Source organism: Chiroxiphia lanceolata, chromosome 8, assembly GCF_009829145.1.
Source record: "Chiroxiphia lanceolata isolate bChiLan1 chromosome 8, bChiLan1.pri, whole genome shotgun sequence".
NCBI classification, from domain to species: Eukaryota; Metazoa; Chordata; class Aves; order Passeriformes; family Pipridae; genus Chiroxiphia; species Chiroxiphia lanceolata.
In genome coordinates, this window is record NC_045644.1 from 13,208,732 (window position 1) to 13,222,762 (window position 14,031).

General features: G+C 41.4%; 1 protein-coding gene across 1 annotated transcript in view; it reads right to left on the reverse strand.

Annotated features, from left to right (window-relative positions):
• The window catches only part of CNNM2 (cyclin and CBS domain divalent metal cation transport mediator 2), a 119,578-nt gene that overhangs the window by 24,757 nt on the left and 80,790 nt on the right, over nt 1–14,031 (reverse strand). The window contains exon 2 of the mRNA XM_032694689.1: nt 5,019–5,162. Within this exon, the coding sequence (XP_032550580.1) occupies nt 5,019–5,162 (144 nt within the window). The remainder of the gene's footprint in view (nt 1–5,018; nt 5,163–14,031) is intronic.

The window sequence follows — 14,031 nt, forward strand, 5'->3', positions numbered from 1 at the left end:
AACACATATTGCAACCATCTTCAGTAATTTCTGGGAATACTTAGACTTTTCCTTCAAATCAAAGGCAACAAGAGCTTCTGATTGAGTGAGAGAACTCAAGAGGAGTGATTCAAATACGATTAAGACTGTGATCTCTCTTGTAATATTCCTGAACTTTGAGGCCTGATGCATAACATGAAAAATGATTGCACAGACTTCCCTGAAGGAGCCAGCTATAGAACAGGGAGTTCAATCCTCAGATCACCAATTCAGTTGGATGGGCAGGTAGGTTGCAGGCTGACAGGTCCTGCAAATGCATCGAGGCAATGTTCTAGGAAAGTTCCTATTCTCCTCCTGAGCTCTTTGTCTTTAGGACAAAGGATACATCTGCAGTGAGATCCAGACAAGCCAAAGAGGACAAAAATATTTTATCAAATGGACGTGTGGTTCTGTCCAGCACACAAGAACTGTACAAGGACAGAGACAAGCAACTGCTTCAGATGGACATTCATCAGATACTCCAGGAAAACAAGGTACAGTTCCCAGAGGACTAGACTTGTCCATAGTCGGTACCAGGATGCCTAGTGCAGGCAGTCAGAGGTAGGGGCCAGAGTCTCACTCTGCACACCTCATGTCCTCCTCTCCCTCATGCTCTCAGTGATGTTCACACTCAGGTTGACAGCCTATGCCCCACACACTGCACAGGGTTTTTTAAGCCTGTGAGATTATTTAGTTTTAAAAGAAAGGTTTAGGAACTAACTAAGTCGGTCTTGTCAGTTCTTTCTGTCCCTAGTTGGGAAAGCCAAGTTTCCCTGTGTATCACTCCTATTTAAGCAACTGAAAGTCAGTGGGACAAACCTGAAGCACTTTAACAGCCTAACATTGTTTCCCATAAGGATGCAGCTCCTTCAGCCTATGGGTGCTAGACAGCAGAAGGTTAGCAAGTCCATAGTCCTAATGGTAAAAGCATTATTTTCTAACTGGTGTCAATCACCTTGGTGTATCGAAAGATTAGATTCCAGCTATTGAAAGCTCTGTTCTCCTGACGTAGGATACCGATATACACCAAGCTAGGATCTGTAGGTCTTGCCAGACAAACTGGTGTCTACACCAGACAAACTTTTCTACATTGTTACACTTTCACTGGATGACAGTGGAAATAACAGGGCAAACAATTTTTATTTCTGTAGCTCCACAGTTTAAATGGGAGAAGTGATACACATATCAAAGGAAGTGTGATGAGCAGGTTCAGGGAGGTGATTCTCTCCCCTCTATTCTGCTCTTGTGAGATCCCACCTGGAGCACTGTGTTCAACTCCGGGGCCCCCAACACAAGAAAGGCATCAACCTGTTGGACCAAGCCCAGAGGAGGCCACTAAGATGATCACACAGCTGAAGCACCTCTCCTATGAAGACAGGCTGAGAGAGTTGGGGCTGTTCAACCTGGAGAAGAGAAGGTTCGGGGGAGACCTTATAGCACTTTCCAGTATCTAAAGGGAGCTTACAAGGAAGTCGAAGAAGGACTTTTCACAAGGGCATGTAGGGATAGGACAAGTGTGAATGGCCTTAAACTGAAGGTAGGTAAGTTTAGATTAAACATTTGGAAGAAATTCTTCCCTCTGAGGGCACTGGAACAGGTTGCCCAGAGAGGTTGTGGACTCCTCATTCCCAGAAGACAAGGCTGGATGGGGCCCTGAGTCCCCCAGCCCCTATCCACGGCAGGGGCGCTGGAATGAGATGATCTTTAAGGTTCCTTTCAACCCCAATCATTCTATGATTCCATATATTTAACCTACCTGTTTCAACAGCTGTTTGGAAATAGAAGTGTTCGGTAAGACGGGGTCCTCCCCTCAGAGAAGCAACTTCCCAAGGTTAAAAAAAATTCATTAAGTGAAAGCTGTAGAGAGCTGCACTGCTGCAGCTGCCAACAGATGGACCCCAGCCTGGCACGGAATGTCCCTGCAGCACGGCCTGGTCGGGGGTCCTGCTTGCTGAGACACACAGCTGAACAGCACAGGAGTGGGGACATACAGATTCTGTAAGATGATGCTTACAACCAGCCTCTTCATCCACAACATGCAGAACACATGCACAAGGGTGTGTTAAGATATTTCAGTTGTAGAAAAATCCTAGATTTTACTTGAGGCAAGCCACCTCTGAATCTGTATGCATGAAAAACAGCAGGATTCCAGTTGCACTAAGGTGATGATTAAACTTGCCTTCAAGCAGAAAGAGCTAAATAAGACAGGTCATCATTCAAACCTGGATCAGAAGGGTGAACAAGCGGTCTATGCAGTCTGAGGCCAACACAGAACACAAAGCTTTCTCTACTGGGCCTCTGAGAAGGTTGCGAAATGCTCTCCCACCGTGACTAGAGCCGTGGGAGTGCAGGACAGATTCCTGTAGTGTGCCAACCATGAAAGAAATGCTCCAACTTTCCAATACTAAGAGCCAAACACACAGACCACTCTTCATGACACCGGCTGAGATGCAGTCAGTCATCCACCTGTGTCATGACAGAAACCTCTTCTCTCCACCCCCTTCAGCATTCCCCATACAAAGTCTCATGCTCAGAAGTACTCAGTCTACCCAGATGCTGAAGGGTCAGACATATTTAATACCTTTTCGTGTTCCCATCTTCTGCTTGCTCTCAACATCTCTGCAAGCCAGAAGACATGGCAGAATAGAGCCATCTGAAGAAATACATTTATGTGGCAAGCAACCTCCAGAAGTTCAGCTGCAGAGCCTCAGCAGTGAGAGCGGCTTTCAGCAAAAACTGTAAATACACTACTGCTTCTACTCTAATGCAGTTCAAATAGGTTTTCATGGAAACAACAGAAAGGCACAGCTCCAACACCAAGGTCAGCCATTTTATCAAATTTCAAGTTTCCATCAAAGCAAAACAAAACATTTCTAAAACTTCAGAACAAAGTGTAACAGCGCTGCCAAAATTTTTCATAACGTCTAATTTTAAGTAAACACCTAGTACAGGGCAAATCAGTCCAAGGGTTTCAAGTTGGCTTGATCTGAGCTGAGCAAGGCAGCTTGGTCTAATAATGAACAGCATCAGAGATGGGGTTACTAGCCCCGACACACTGATATCAACACCAAAAACGAGCTGACTTAAGACATCATGGACAATAAAGTACCTTCAGTGAACCCAAAGTATGTTTCCATTGTTCCCATCACTACACCAACTGGAGGTGGTTACAGCACCTCAATCTGCCCAAATCCAAAATCTGTTACACTTTCTGTGATCCTCACAGCTTCTAAGGATTTCTGCTCTCTCCCTTACTGTTACAGTTTCCTTCAATCTAAGCACTGGAATGAACTTCAGTACCTCATAAAGAAATTATGAATTAGGAGTTCACCTCCACAATACATAGCACGATTCACCCCCCAAAATTTTGTGCATCCTCCAGGAAGCCTAGAAAGTTTCCTTCCTGTTCTGAACCAGGAATTTTCAATAGTAAAACCTTCCCAAGAAGGAGAGTTTCAAGTGAATTCAATGTTCACCAACTCTATTTTGAAGCCTTCAGATAGCAAAATTAAATTCCCATTTCCTAGCTCTCTAACATGCTATTAATGGACAAAGCTTTTTTTGTCCTGAAGAACAACATGGCATAATCTATGTGTTTTCTCTTAACAAACATGGGGGGGGGGAAACATTGAAAACCATATGCGGTGTCTTCACTCAAGAACACGAAAACACCTCAAAGGTAGACAAAGATAGGATCTTTTTAGAGTATAAAAGAAAGTCTGAATTCAGCCTGTAAAAGCATTATGCTGTAACTGATTAGCCCAACAATTCATTTGCGAAGGTATAAAAAGAAATCAATACTAACCGGACCTCTGTGATTTGTATACTGATTAGACTGTTCAGCATATCACAAAACACAACTGTGATTTACACGAACCTTTGGGCACATAAATACTGGTAAAATACTAACCAGCTACAGAAAGCAGTTCAGGCAAAAACAAGCAGAAGTATGTCTACCCCTGAGTGTAAAGTGCTCATCAGGAATTTGGCTTGGAGGGAAGACAGAAGATGCTTGCGTTGGCCTGAAAAAGATGCTGTAGAAACATTCCAATCCCTTTCATGAGGAAAGAAGAAGAAAGCAAAGGACAGCTGAAGAGTGTTAAAGATACTTAAAATTATTATTTCTACTATAATAGGATCTAAAGACATCCTTGTGCTGCACGCAAACACATAGTAAAAAATAGCATCTGCCAGCAAGTGATCAAAATACAGATAAGACGTATGAAGAATGACAGAAAGGAAGTCCTGTATGCACAGGCCAGATTGTGCAGATGGGAAGAGAAGCAAAGACACTTTAGATAACTGGTCAAAGACCAGATAAACTCTAATCTGGGAAAGAAAAGGGTCCAGATCTCTCAAGTCCCAGGTAATGGTTGACCTACAGCATCGTGTCCCTCAACATATGTTAACACAAGGAAGGAAGGAGCTGCACTGCTTGATAAAAACAGAAGGCATTTAGGACATGCTGGTTTTCGGCCCTGAAGAAGACTTTCCATTCTCTGGAATTCTGAATGAATGACAGAGAGAGATTCTAAAGAGACTCCTTTCCTCTTCCTCGAGGCATGGTATTTGCCTGCCTTCCTGCTAATGTATAGTAGTACCTGGACTACAGACCCTTGAGACAGAGAGAAGACAGGGGAAAGCGAGCACTGTAACAGAAAGGTTTAACGAGGCCACAGTGGTGGAGAATAGGTAGCAGAAGAGAAAAGACTGTTGCAGATGCAAACCTCCTTGATGAAAAGGTCAAATAAAGACACTTGTCCTGTTTCTGAATTAATGCAGCATAAAGCAGTGAGGTACCCATGCTGTAAAACCAAAAATTGCTTCAACCACTTGAGGGATCTGCAAGTCATTTTGTTAAGGAAACTTCCTTAACAATTTGACCATTAAGATTTTAAATCAGCAACGTAACATCTCTCAAAACACAGCTATAAACACAATTGTTGCTGGATGGAGTCTTCTGTCTCATCCATAAACAAATTGCAAATATTTCTACTCACTGTATAGATCTGTTTCGTCCAGAATTTCAGACTTGATGATCTCTTCAATCACATCTTCTAAAGTGACAATTCCCAGAACTTCATAAAAAGGATCCCCTTCTCCTTCATTGTTTACTCTTTGTACTATAGCCAGGTGAGACTTGCCTGCAAGGAGACAGATCAGCAATTCAGACATTTCAGAAATTCCTGAATGATCAGAAATTATAGCAGAACTATAGACACACAGGCATAAATAAAAGACAAAAAGGTTGGTGTCAGGCTTTATGAAAAAAGGTGTAAAGTTTAACAGATGCTTGAAATCATAATCTGGTTTATGTCTGAGATACACATTCCTGGGTCACATAAATCCACCTAATGCACTAAAAGAGAACAACTAAAGAGATGAGTGTTCCCATTCTAATGTCTTTCCCAGCAAAACAGTCACCCTGGCATTGAATTCATTATATTATCTTGTTGAAAGTTGTTCCACTTCTTGTCTCATGCACTGGCAGAGGAAGGGCAGACTGGAGCACTCCTTTGCAGTGAGGTCCCGTAGATGTTCTCCTCAAGCTTGAAAACAACAGCAACAATGGCCAAACCACAGAAGCATGGGGACAGGGCAGAGCTGGGGAGAAGGGGTCAGCCCAACCCATCAATTTCTCTTTTTCTCCTCCCTTCCTCAAAAATAATTTATTTATGTATTCTCCATATGGAGCGGGGACAACTTATTTTGGAATTAATTAACTAAAATATCCAAAGTGACAGTGTCTGATCAACAAAGAGAAAAGCTGAGATATACTAGTGGCTCTGAAGATCCCTGAGCTGTGCATCATTTGCAGTGAATTCCTAAATTCCTTTGTGCCACAAGGAATAATGATGATGACAATATTATTATGAGCCTTCAAATTGGCTTTGATACCCTTGGTTGCCATTTCCCTGACTGCCACTGAAAGCCAGTCTTTTGTAAAGCTGCATAAATAGTAACATGCGTTATGCATTGAAAGGGTCACCAAATGCAAGTGGCATTTTGAAGTACTGCTACAGCAGACATAAATATGCTTTCTGAATTATCAGGAGTTAAGCAACGTTGCCTCACATTCTTCTTTGCTGGTATCAAAAACGATACTAAATCCCCAATTGCGGAAGACAACCAAAATAGTCCAACTTTGCTTACACCCCCTTTATAGGCAATAATGTCTGCATGTTTTAAGATTCAGATTATTAGACTAACAGGCATTCAAACTATTTGAACCCAGACTTACTCATGCTTAAAGAATGAAAATATCCCGAACAAATTAGACAAGGGAGGAAAACTTATCAACTACTGATATAAACATTGCATCAGGTCAAGTCAATTCACTTTGGTAAGTTTTTCACATCTGCTTTCCCAGGGACCCGACATAAGCAGTTAAAAACAAATTCTTGGTGAATGCTGTCTGTCGAAAGTTAAATTCTTTTGCTATTCCCAGCTTGTGATCATTTAAAAGGAATTTTCCAAAGCAGGGTCTAATATTAGACTCAAAATGAAGTTTCCATTCCACTTAGGCGATATTCTCACCAAAGTAACTACTGCATAATCTGATTGTCTTGGAGCTACTCGTTTAGATGCAGATGGACATACTTTAAATACCAACTCCACAACACTGCTGAGTCTTATCTTGAGGAGACCTTATTCTACAGTGAATTAATAGAAAGATGATTTGTGATTTTTAAACTATCAATATGCATACTGTACTGAAAGTCTTTCACTGTGCCAGATTTTACAGGTTTTATTTCTTTGTATTACTTGCAAGACCTCCACCTCTTTTTACCACTCAATGAACTGCATTAAAATAAAAAGTGACTTCATAAAAACGTGAAAGAATTAAGTGTGGTTATTATTGCCGTTCCCCTATAATATATCACTCCAATTATATCCTTTCAGCATAATAATATTCAATAAAAACTGCGGCACAAAAATAACATTACACAGACAAAACAAATATTGCAATTTATTCCCCAGTGCCTGCTCAGATATTAGTATATTTGCTTGCAAGTCAAAAGGCATGGTTCCTTCCAGAACCATTTCTATCACAGACCAGAGCAGCTCATTAGCACGTGCTTATTCAGATGCTAATTCCTCAGGATGACCATTCTCATACATTAGTAAATGGAAGATCTGTAGAAGTGGGTTAAATTAAAAAAAAAAAACAAAAACCCCAAAAGACAATGCTATCAACTTGGTGTTTCAGCTTTGATCAGAACCATCAAATTTGAGTCTTTTCCTCCACTTCTGGACTGCCTATCATAATGCTGAATTAGGTAATGAAATTTTAAATTTTGAAAAGAACAGTGGAGTTCTGGACACATCTACAAGCAATAGAAGAGACTTATAAAAATGGGATTGGGGAAGGACCTGAGCAGTTGGCAATATAATGGGAAGTTGTGCACAGGTTTCATCCACAAACCAGTTACATGGTGGTCCCCACCAAGAATTCAGGATCACTAAAATACATTATGCACTCCTCATGTGAGTAGCTGATCCGAGCAGCAGTACCTAATGTGAGACAAGTGACCAAAATCTGTACCAGCTACTGCCCTCTTAGACAAAGTGAGTATATCCAAACTCAGGCTGACATTAACCTTTCTTACCTCTTGACTGTCAAGTTTTCCTGTTCTGGACTTTCATGAACTCATCACTTTGCTGGGGTGAGAGGAACTGAAGCCAATGCAATTAGGCTGCCCCTAAAAGCCTGACTTTTGCTCCCAAGTCTTCTCTTTCCTTTCCATTGGCTCCAATGTTTATGTAGTGACTTGATGAGACAGACCAGATCCGAAAACTACATTTCTTGGGGTTTTGCAAGATAATTTTGACCTAGATGCAATAATTTGCCAGAATTCATCAGACAGTAGAACAAGCCCCAGAGCTGGTGATGGAGATATTACAAAGATGCATTCCCAGACTGGCTGCCCTCTCAGACACAGATGACTGCAATATACTCTCCACGTATGGAAGTAGTCAAGGCAGAAAAGGCTAAAGGAAAAGCTAGTGGAGTGCAGACTTCTTTATACATCGTAAAAGAGCACAACACAGCATGTGCTCAGCTTTAAAAGTGGTCTGTGAGTAAAATAACGACTCCTCTGAGTCTTTGAAATAGAAATGGGCTACAGCTTTATTCAAATACTTTATCAGGACACTGGTAATTGTTATACCATTTTATTCAACTGAGAAAGAGAGGTTTCAGCTTGTATTTCCCACTGCTAAGGACATATAATACATATCCAATAAAGAGCTGAGTAAGGAAAATGTCTAGGTAAGGACACCTGGACTGTCTGTAATATTCCTAGGGCTTTGAGAGCAGAACACAAATTAAACAGAGAGAACAGGTGTGCATGGAAATGATACAAATAAGTTCTGTATTTCACTGGTTAGGTGAAATATAGAAAACTGTGGTTAGGTCACAGTCTCTAACCATACTACATAGATGACACTAATACTTTAATCACTTGTTTTAAGTGTTGATACAATGAGATTTAGCAAGTGGGCAGCTCTGCAGCACTGCCAGATCTCATGACAAAGGCATAAATGACGTGAGTGATGCGTGACCCACAACTCCTCTGTGGCCACAGGCAGGCAGCATTTGCTTTCTGCCTCAGCTTCCCCCATGTACAGCGATGGTCAGTGACACCACCAAGAGCCTGTGGAGCTTACATGTGTACATGGCTTGAGCTACAAGTTGTGACAAATTTTAACCTCTCAGTTACATTCATGGACAACTAAAGCACCAAGTAGTTTTGTTAAATGCAAATCCAATCTCATCTCATTGCTTAAAACCCTGCCACTCAGCTCAGATTTTGCTCTGTACCACAACTTCTGATTGATTAATCAAACTAATTAAGAAACATGAAGATACTTAGTGAAATCCACATGAGCAAGTGAACCTAGAACGAGCTTCTGGGAGTCTGTGTGGTTTACTGACCACACAGAACAGAACTGGAAGAAATGCCTGAAATACTCATTCTCTTACAGCACCTTGACCATTTCTTGAAAAATTTATTAACCAAAAAAATCAGTGCTAAATCAAAGCTATGGTAGACATTTATAAAACAGAAGATTGCTTTAAAGGCAGTCTGTGGTAAAACAAGAATCAGGCCAGTCAATTTTTGTTAAAACCAGTCTGTTTGCTGTTGGTAAGTGCCCTGGTATGTTAAGCTATAGCCTGTTTAATATGCCTTCAATGACATGGAGAAAAATCCCAGGAAGCGCTTAGTTGCCCTTGAATTTACTAACTAATGATCTCTGCTTCTGAAAAATCCCCCTGTTTATTCTTACACGACTGTTTTCATTTTGACTGATTTCTACAAAGGTAAACATTTGGGTCTGTCAGTGAGATTCACAGGTTCAACAATACATTATACAAAACAATCAATTTTAAAATGTGTTGTATAATTTAACCATTAAAAATAACTCCCTCTGGGACGGCCCCAGCTTGCAAGCAATTATACCAAAGTAAAAAGTGTTTTCCTAAGTTTCTTTTCTGCAGCACAGTTCAAGGACGTTAAATCTCTATTCTTTTAGCAGAAATTTGCATTCATGCTGTTTGCTTTTCCACTTTGATTATTTTCAATGGGGAAATCAGACTGCTACTTTCTCCACACACACACAAACTGCTGCATGCTGCCTTTGGGTTCACCACACACCATTCACAGAATTAAGACAAACCCAAAACTTTTGCACAAACATAATCTAGATTTAGACTAGGCTTTTTAGATCCTGCTCTTTTCAGCAGCAAAACACACAATTTTGAATACATGTTTGGGAAGGGAACCTGATAACTAATGTTCATTTAATCATGGCTGGGCTTCGCGAACGAAGATTTGGGAAGGCTTTATCCACATTTGTTACAGGCACGATGTTCATTTAATACAGCCACATGAAACTCATCGAGATCCTCAAGGAAATGAGCGAAAGTATCAGCACAACCACAGGGAATACAGTGCTTCTCCTTTAAACTGGAGAGCTCACAGTCTTGTACAAACATTAACTAGAAACCACAGCAGCCTTCACAGGAAAATAAAAAAGTAGCACTTTAAATAGACTCTTTGTGTTAAAGTCCATTTAGTGGGAGGACATCAAAAAAAGCAAAAATCAGGGAGAGTTTCAGAATGACTTCCTGACAGTGAATTGTATTTGTAAGGAATACTTTCCCAGGGGAAACGACAGAAGCTCAGTTACTTGCAACTTTGAAAACTCGACTGGACAAAGCTCTTAGAAAGGACTCAATTACCGTCCCCTGCCCTGTGGCAGATGAAAGAGAAGCGATGAGCTAACATTTTCCATCTCCAGCAGCCCATCAGTCAGTGCAGGCGCTCCAACCCAACCGCTGCCTACCCTTCAATCCCTTCTGGTAGGACCGTGGTGAGACACACGCTGACAAACTCAATTTGCTTTGCTGATGCTTCTAAGTGTGAGGGCACAGCTCTAGAAAGGTGCAACCTGCTGCAGCTTTACATGCAACTGAACTGAACCTGGCAACAAACTTGGATCACAAGCTGGGAAATCACCATAGGTACATGAGTAAAAGAAATTAGCTGGGAACCAGAAATAGTTCGAGTGCAAAGAAAAAGGTCATTTCAGCTTAGAGCTCTGCTATCAAAGTGGAAATCTTAGGGAACAATAAGAAGTGAGAAAACATCTAGGGAAAACTATTACCAGGTGTAGGCAGGCAGTAAGAACAAAAATGAGGAGTGAAGAGAAAAAGTTTCAGAAACTCCCTGAAAATTATTAATGACTCCCTTGCCATGAACAGCATGACAAGGCTTCCCAGTCAGGCAGTCCTTATGCAGTAGGGAGTTTGGGCTGAATATGGCTGGTGTTGACAATAATCAGGGTCCACTGGTGTTGACAATAATCAGGGTCTGAAATGCACATCACTAGCTGGGCAGCTCTCAGTGTTGGCCAGAACTCTGATTTCAGCCTGGTAAATGAACAAACACAAGCTGCTTCCCAAACCTGGAAGCTACTGTCTTTGAGAATTATCCACTGGATCTGAAGGAGAGGAAGAGATGGAAAACATAACACTTGAGAGAGAGAAAACTCTCTTGAAAGCAAAAAGGGTTTGGACATCTCTCTTAGGCTCTAACCTGAGTACAAGATTATGATATCAGGACACTGGTGGCTTGAGGTGAGAAACAGGCTGGAAGTTTTAAAAAACAAAAAAATCAAGGAAGCACTTCAGGAGTGCAGCAACTAAAGTCAAGAGAAGAGGTGGCAACAAGAAGAAGAGAAAATATTGAATCTGGAGAGAGACCTAGTGTTATTTGGGCTGACACAGAACAAAAAAGTTCATATAAAATTTAAGGCAAGCAAGCAGAATACTGAAGTCATTCTTGGTCATGGTTCAAGTCTTCCATACCAGATTCAAAAGATACTGAAGTGTGACTTATGCTGATGAGATTTTCCCTGTGTCTCCACTTCCCAAGGCACGTAATGACCTTTTGGAAAGAAGTGTAAGAAATGCATCTCCTTACTGCCTCACACCTCCACAGCATGGTCAACTAGGATTTTTTTCTTAGTGTTCAAGGACCCTAAAAAGGAGCCATGCTAATTTTATTACTTCCCTGTTTGTTCAAGATTGTCCCACTGATTTCAGCATTCCTTCAGGAATGAAGAGCAGGCACCCGCCAGCAGAAATGCCGCCAGCAGAGGGAGCGCAAAACCTTGGGTTTGCTAAATTCAACGCTTCAGGTCCTCCCCAGACCTCAGTCCCTCGGAGAGCAGATGGAGAGGACAGGTCCTGGATTCTGGCATCGGTGGGGCCAGGCTGCTGAATGCTTTGAGAGATGTGTACTTCAGCTGGAAATCCAGACCAATGACCCCTTTCTGCCACAGCCTGTTCAGTGTCTTCTTCTGCAACTTTTCATTGCTGCTATGACTTGTACCCACCCCACCCTCTTCCCACTTCCCTGCCCTAGGGGGGACAATTTCTTGAGCCCTTCATAAGAGCGTAGGAGAGGAAACCATCACCTTGTTAGTCTCCTCCAGTCCAAGAGGCTGCTTCCACTAACCAACAGTTAATCCACTAAATGAAAACAAGAACACCAAGATATGTTTATGAGCAACAAAAATAGAAGCCAATCCAAAACAACGATGAACTCGGATGACTTTGATGTTCAGGTAACCAAAACACAACACCAACAGAAACAACCACCTTATTCTGTATCATTACGGCCAAAAATCCTACTGATCTAATCCTCCCCTAATCCTGCCTCCCTCAATTCCTAGAACAGACTGAGTTTAATTCAGGGAGCTTCTAGATTTTGGCATCTACACCAAGAGATTTTAAATCCGACAAAGGTAAAGTACTAGAAGGCACAAGAGAAACATGTTTGGACATTAGGAGGAGGTTAGCTGAGGCCAACACGCTTACATAAGGACCTAAACCTTATGCTGAGAGCAAAGAGCACAAACTGAAAAGGAAGAGCAGCATCTTGGGGGGTGTGAAAGGAACTCAGGGCTGGATATACTCTCTTTTTTTTTTATTACTACCATCAGCTCCTATAGTTTACTTTTAGCTCACTATTTAGGACATAAATTTAAAAGGGTTCTTGCGTTACCAACATCTTAAATCATTAATATTCTATTTTAATGACTTGTTTTACTTTAGGCCATTTATATCACATGTAGTCTGCAACTCTAGCAGCCACAAACCCAGCCTGATCGATGGTGCCATCAGATTTTTTAAGCTCAGTGCAAGGCTTTCTAATTTACGTTGTAGTAGGAGCCAGGGGAAGCTTAACAAAAATCTACTCGGTTAACTTTCTAAATTGGTGACAACACCTTCATCCAGCAGGATTTGTAGAACCCCAGAACCACTTACATGTGTGTACTTTCACAGCAACCAGGGGACAAACATGCCTGTAAACACGATCAGTGCCGGTGACCTTGACTTCGCATGAGTGCAGGATCAGGGCCACGTGAGCACTCGCGCTCTGACACTGCACATTTGTTTCTCTGGACTGTAACATCAGTGCAGGGATTCATGCACTGCCATTACAGAGCAATTTCCAACCACTTCAGCAGAACACGAAGGATACTGCAGCAATCTGAAGGCACAAGAAACACAAACACCTTCTCTCACTGGCTTTTAGTTTGGGCCAGGTCCCACAAGGTGTAGTCATGAAGGACCAGCTGCTGCAGAACTGTGCTTCACACAGTCAGCAAATTCAATGGGAAGTGGGGAATATCCTCTGGCTGGAAAGTGACTCTTTTAAAGGCTGAATGTAGCAAAATGCCAAGAGAGACCCAAAATTATGGATCAGAGAAGCTCACTGGAGTGACTATTTTCAACTTTCTTAAGGCACATTTTCACTTTGCTTTGGTGCAATTTTAGCTAGCGAGAGATCACAGCTGAATGCTGGACCCATGCCTCTTCATCAGGAACATGTACAGATCAGCAGGTATGGACATGGCAGGGGGGAAGTAATTTAAATCACCCAAAGTCATGCTGGAAGAGTCTGACACAAAAGAAGTACATAAGAGCACTTGTGATTTCAGAACTGGGCATCACAGATATTTAAATGCCTACAAACTGCAGGATTTTTGCAAAATAATAATACAATAACACAGAGGGGGGAAAATCCATGATTTTGCATTTTTTTTTTAGGATTTAAGTAGATCTTAATCTTGACTATGTGTTGTTTTCAAGGCCTATCAGGTAAAAAGCTAGCAAAAGAACTAGTTCAAATGCTCACTCAGCATCCTTGGGAAAAGGAGAGATTACAGAAAACTGTCTTGTTTGAAAGAGTGACAATACTGGTGGTATAACTGAATGTACTCTTACTATTATCGAAGAAAAAATGTGGTATGACTGGCTTTGTTCCCAGGAGTTATCAATTACTCATATATGTAAGATTTTCATGTGAACTACTAATACAACATCATCTTTCCATCCAGACACAGAAAGATTAATTTTCTCAAAAATAGTATTACTGGGTCAGATTTTAGAAATGGAAACTTTAAAGATCAATCTCTATGGCAATTATGCTATTAATA